This window comes from Mandrillus leucophaeus, unplaced genomic scaffold (genome assembly GCF_000951045.1).
Source record: "Mandrillus leucophaeus isolate KB7577 unplaced genomic scaffold, Mleu.le_1.0 Scaffold46, whole genome shotgun sequence".
Classification (NCBI taxonomy): Eukaryota; Metazoa; Chordata; class Mammalia; order Primates; family Cercopithecidae; genus Mandrillus; species Mandrillus leucophaeus.
In genome coordinates this window covers 1,876,210-1,882,277 of record NW_012104920.1, presented here as the reverse complement: position 1 = coordinate 1,882,277, position 6,068 = coordinate 1,876,210, and the positions used below count along the sequence as shown (strand labels likewise).

Genomic DNA, 6,068 nt, shown 5'->3' with positions numbered 1-6,068 from the left:
CACCCGCCTCGGCCACTCAAAGTGCTGAGATTACAGGCGTGAGCCACTGCACCCAGCCCAATTTTGTATTTTTAGTCGAGACGGGGTTTCACCATGTTGGCCAGGCTGGTCTCGAACTCCTGACCTCAGGTGATCCACCCACCTTGGCTTCCCAAAGTGCTGGGATTACAGGCATGAGCCACCACACCTGGCCTGTCTTACCTTTTCTAAGATCATGTTCCTTCTCACTCTCTAAGCACTTGAGGTCTTCACACTTCATTGATATCTTGGCCCAAGTGGTCTCTCTGTGGCTGTGGGAGCTGAGATGGAGGCAGAGAAAGTACTGCAAGGGGGAGCCTGAAATAAGGGCTGAAAGTGGGTGTGGAGCTGGTTTTGAGGTAGGAAAGGAGGATCTGATAGAGGCTGAGCCAGGCGTGAGGACTAGGAGTGTGGATGGGGCTGGGTTTGCAGGTGAGGTTGAAACAGGGATCACAATTGGGGTTGTATCTGGGGTAAGGATGGCATTGATGTACTTGGGGCTAAAAATCAGACTGGGTCTCAGGCTAAGATTGCAGACAAGTTTCCTCTGGGGTTGGGTCTGAGTTTGGGGTAAGATTGGAAACACGTGGGGCACAGCGTGGGGGTGTAGTACAGCTAGGCTGGAGCTGCAGTGGGGACAGAGATTGAATTTAGGGATGAATTTAGAGCCAACGTTGGGACTGAAATTGGGGCTGGAACTGGGATTGATTTGGTTCGGGGCTGTCCAACCCAATCTGGAAGTCAGTGGAGAGATCGTTTCAATCTCCTCCAATGACTAGTTCAATCTGTGATCCATCTTCCCAGTTACTTCCACCTATAACACAAAGTCGTCCTCTCCGTATTTTCCCTAATGCCCTCCCTGCCTCCCCAGTCCAGTTACCTGTATAAAACTAGAGAACGGAACTGTTGACTTTTCTTATCTAGCACAGCTGCCAGGTCAGGAAATTCTGGAGGGAACTGCCTTGTATTGGTTCTCCTGCTGCCCTCTGCATTCTGTGGTGCTGGTAGAACTGGGATCTAACGCTCCTGTGGGGTGGCTTCTCTTCCATGATCCAAAATCTTTCAGACCCAGGGGAAAGAGGGACACAGCTGCTTGGGTGGGTGATCTGTGCCTTCAGGCCTCAGAGTGGTGATGCCTCTGCTGTTCTTAGCCACAGGGACTTCAACTTTTGTTGGTTTCCTGAACCCTGCTCACACTCTGTAAATGTCATTAAACTCTTTTCAATAAACCCTTTTGTGGCCAAGCACTGCAGCTTATACCTGTAATCCCAGCAGTTTGGGAGGCCTAGGCAGGACAATCGCTTGAGCCCAGGAGTTCAAAACCACCCTGGGCAACATAGTGAGACTCTATCTCTACAAAAAAATAAACTTAGCCAGGCATGGGGACACACACTTATAGTCCCAGCTACTCGGGAGGCTGAGCAGAGAGGATTGCTTGAACCCAGGAGTTTAAGGCTGCAGCGAGCTATGATCACACCACTGCATTCTAGCCGGGGTGACAGAACAAGAACCTATCTCTCTATACGTATGTAGAGAGAGAGAGAAAGAGAAAGAAATCCTTTGGTTTTGACACCTGTATCTTGCTGGAACTGATTTTAAAAAACATTTGAATAAAATTATAAATGTCTACTATGGTACACAGAAAAATAAAAAAGAATAAACTCCATTTGGAAGTCTAACAGCCTCCTCAAACTCAACATGTTCAAAACAAAGCTTCTTATCTCCTCATCCCACCCACAAAACCAGCTTCTCACAGTCTTCCCCATCTTAATTAACTGGGACTCCATCCTTCTAGGTTTTCAAGCCCCAAACCTGGAATTATCCTTGACTTTCTCATTCTCCCAAACCCCTCAGACAACCCATCAGAAAATCCTGACATAACTGAGACATTCCCATAGGTCAGGGAGATTTCTGGGTACAGTAATACAGCAATGAATGGGTCCTGCCCTCGCTTAATGAACTTAAAAAGTTGGTTCTTAACAGCTGAGATACAGCCAGGTGCAGTGGCTCACGCCTGTAATCCCAGCACTTTGGGAGGCCGAGACGGGCCTATCACCTGAGATCGGGAGTTTGAGACCAGCTTCATCAACATGGAGAAACCCCGTCTCTACTAAAAGCACAAAAGTAGCCAGGCATGGTGGCAGGCTCCTGTAACCCCGGCTACTCGGGAGGCTGAGGCAGGAGAATCGCTTGAACCCAGGAGGTGGAGGTTGCGGTGAGCTGAGATCACACCATTGCACTCCAGCCTGGGCAACAAGAGGGAAATTCTGTCTCCAAAAAAAAAAAAAAAAAGAAAAGAATTAAAATAGCTGAGATGCTTCCCCTGGTATATGCCGGATTGATAGAAAAAATAGAAATCTCCACCCCTCTCTATATCCATTCTCTATACAATATGAATGACTTTGTAGATCCTCCCCACCCCCCACTAAAAGGTGGGACCTATTTCTCTGATACTTGAACCTGAGCAGCCTTGGAATCTGCTTTGGCCAATGGGATGCAGAAGAAGTGATGGCTCAGTTCCAAACAAGGCTCTGAAGTCCTTGCACTCTTCCAATTTCTCTCTTGGACCCCTACCCAGCCATTCTGTGAACAAGGCCAGGCTAGGCTAATGTGGTCCAGTCATCCCCATTGTCCCAGCCCAGAGCCAGCCAAATATGAGACATGGGAGCAAGGCTACCCTAGACCAGCCAACCCCAAGCCAACCCACCAGCTGACCACAGACGCATGAACAAGCCCAGCCAAGATGACCCAAACCTGGCCAGACTGGACCTATAGCCTCATGAGCTATAATCAATGCTTATTGCATAAGCCCTGAGCTTTGGGGTGGTTTGTTACACACCAACTGCTAACCAATACACCTGGGGATCTTATCTACCTCTCCCAATAACTCTGGGATCTTCAGAGAAATTAAACAATGGCTTTTCCTAAACATCCTACATTTATACCATCTTTAAGTGACAGAAAAGATTTGAACTCAAATCTGTATGAAAAGAAAATGCTATTTTCTCAATTGCATAGGACTTTCGAAGGCTTCACCTGGCTTCTCCACTCTGCCATTTTTAAATTGCCAAAAATCAAGGAACACAAAGTACATAAGTTCTCACGAGAATATATATTCACTTATATGAAGTATATACACAACAGTGTATGATTTCACTTATATGAAGTTCTAGAAGCTCTAGAAGAGGCAAGGCCAGTTAACAGTGGAAAAAAAGTAGACCACTAGTTGCCTGGAAACAGGGAAGTGGTTGGACTGCCTAGAGGCATGAGGGTGGGGGCGATGGCAGTGTTACCTATTGCGATCAGAGTGGTAGTCACCTAGGCACGCATATTTGTCAAAGTCATCTCTACTCTTTAAATGAGTGCATTTTTATTCTGTAAAAATTATACCTTCATGAAGTTGACTTTCAAAAGTTGGAAAAAAAATAAAAGCTTAAGAACTCTATACCATCTTTTTAAAGTTAGGGAGAAAAAACATTCAAAATGTTGGCAGTCTCCCAGTCTCCCAGGGCTTATTCCTCTGCCAGAGCGGTCTTGAGGGGAGGTCCTGGGTAGAGTCCTCCTCCCCACCGCCATTTCTGCGGCCAGGTGGTCCCACCAAAGGCAGCTCAGTGACTCTCCTGGCTGGCCTGGGTCAGACCAGCCTCGCAGACCCAGTAGTAGGGCCTCTGGCAGACGTCGTCATTCCACTTGCCGTCTGGGTGGAAGTGGGCACAGTCCTCGCCTCCGCCCAGCCCGTGCCCCTGCCAGTCGTCTGGCTGGCCTGGCTTCCAGTTCCTGAGAGGAGAAGACAACAGCAAGCTAGGAAGGGTAGATGGAGTGGAATTCAGTTTAGGGGAGGAGAGGCTGGCAGTCAAATCCCTGGGGGGCAGCGCTGATGGAGGACATTGGCACAGAAAGCCAGAGTGCACTCACTGGAAGCCGGTCTCATAGTCTGTTCCATCCACCCACTTCCAGGCTCCTTCACGGTCACTGAGGCCCATCCAGGTGTATGCGAAGCTTAGATGTTCCTGGACAAAATTCTGGGTTGACAGAAGGGCAGTGGTGACTTCTCCCCATCCCAGCCAACTCCTTAAAGCAGATTCTCAACTTTAGCTCTTCGTTAAATCAGCTGAGGAGTTTGGGGATGTTTCTCTGGATGCTCAGGCCTGTTAAATCACTGAGGGTGTGGCACAGATGACAGTCATTCTGGAAGCTCCCAGATGATTCCAATGTGCGGCCAAGATTAAGAACTATTTCCCTAAATGGGACTTGTCTTAGGAACTGAGTACCAGAAGCCCTCACCTGCTCCTCCCTGGAGTTGATGACCACCAGGTGGGCGTTCTCCAGCTGGCAGTGCTTCTCAGCCTCGGCCCAGGGCATCGCAGAGCGAGAGAACCAGTAGCAGCTGTCTTGGTGCTCCACCCAGTTGACGGGGCAGCAGGTCCTTTCAGTAGAGGCTGAGTGGGAAGAAATAGAGTGGAGAGGTTGAGGCTCTGCCCACTGGGCCGTGGGCAGAAAAGCAGGGCTGGGTACTCCCCACACCTTCCTCACCATTGTTCTTGAGAGTAGCCACCTGGCAGGTCAGTATATTCAGGTCTTGCATCAGCCGCTGGACTCGCAGGAGCATTTCAGAATGAACTGGGACACACACAGATGGGCAGTGGGGACAGTGGCCTAGGTGTGCTTCTGCTTAGTGTGTTCCTGGAGCTCAGATGTCCCTGCACAGGGCCAAGCCCAGGAACTTTCCTTCCTGTCCCCACCCACCCCCTATATCATGGCCAGATACAGCCATCAGATACAAATCCGCTTTGGATTCCTCCACTCCTGTTTCTCCAGCCTGCTCTCCAGAGAAAGCATGCCACTTTTTTTTTTTTTTTTTTTTTTTTTGAGATGGAGTTTCACTCTTGTTGCCCAGCCTGGAGGGCAATGACGCGATCTCGGCTCACCACAACCTCCATCTCCCAGTTTCAAGCAATTCTCCTGCCTCAGCCTCCCGAGTAGCTGGGATTACAGGTGCCCACCACCACACCTAGCTATTTTTTTGTATTTTTTTTTTTAGTGCAGATGGGGTTACACCATGTTGATCAGGCTGGTCTCGAACTCCTGACCTCGTGATCCGAAAACCTCGGCCTCCCAAAGTGCTGGGATTACAGGCGTGAGCCACCACACCTGGCCTGCATGCTGCCTTTCAAGCTGCTGGTGAAGAGGAGGGCAGGTCAGCACCAGGAGCCTGTTCCCACCCCAACCTGAGTCTGAGAGCCTAGCCTCCCAGACCCATACTTGGAGGGTCTCTCACCTGCCTGCTGTTCCTGCTTGATAACCTCCACCTCAGCTTTCAGAGACGCTATCATTTCTTCCACGCTGCTGCCTGGAGGGCATGGAGACTTCACTTAGGGGTCAACTTCCTCCTCCCTGGCCTGGCCCCAGCCCAGAGCCCCATCCAAGCCAGGCTCACCCTGGGAAGTCAGTGCCTGGATCTCAGCCATAGTGTTTGAGGTGAAGTTGCTAAAATCTGTTCTCAGGGTCACCAGGTCCCTCTGAAATTTGGAATCTAAACAGGTGGATGGGAAGGTCAGAGCTGGGATTCATCAGGTCCTCTGTGCCAGCGCCGCCCCAGACCCTCCATAAGCATTGCCTCATTAGGTCCTCACAGCAACCCAGTGGGGCAGGCACTATTATTGTCCAATATTGCCGATGAGGAAACTAAGACTCAGAGGGGTGAAGTAATTTGAGTACATAACCCAACTAATCAGTGACAGAGCCAGCAGCCATCCTATTTATGGGTCCATCAATTCTATCAGTACCCTCACCACTGTTCCCATCAATCACTCCATCAGTGCCCCCACCACTGTTCCCATCAATCACTCCATCAGTGCCCCCACCACTGTTCCCATCAATCACTCCATCAGTGCCTCCACCACCATTCCCATCAATCACTCCATCAGTGCCCGCAATCACTCCATCAGTGCCCCCACCATTCCCATCAATCACTCCATCAGTGCCCCCCACCATTCCCATCAGTCACTCCATCAGTGCCCCCCAACCATTCCCATCAATCACTCCATCAG

The 6,068-nt window shown here is 49.9% G+C and overlaps 1 protein-coding gene across 1 annotated transcript in view; it reads right to left on the bottom strand.

Annotated features, from left to right (window-relative positions):
* Positions 1 to 3,111: 3,111 nt before the first annotated feature.
* Positions 3,112 to 6,068, bottom strand: part of CLEC10A (C-type lectin domain family 10, member A) — a 4,526-nt gene continuing 1,569 nt past the window's right edge. Inside the window, exons 3-8 of the mRNA XM_011994634.1 lie at positions 5,456 to 5,551; positions 5,297 to 5,368; positions 4,543 to 4,638; positions 4,303 to 4,457; positions 3,934 to 4,040; positions 3,112 to 3,795 (exon numbers count right to left, since the gene is read on the bottom strand). Of these exons, the coding sequence (XP_011850024.1) occupies positions 3,627 to 3,795; positions 3,934 to 4,040; positions 4,303 to 4,457; positions 4,543 to 4,638; positions 5,297 to 5,368; positions 5,456 to 5,551 (695 nt within the window). The 3' untranslated portion in view covers positions 3,112 to 3,626. The remainder of the gene's footprint in view (positions 3,796 to 3,933; positions 4,041 to 4,302; positions 4,458 to 4,542; positions 4,639 to 5,296; positions 5,369 to 5,455; positions 5,552 to 6,068) is intronic.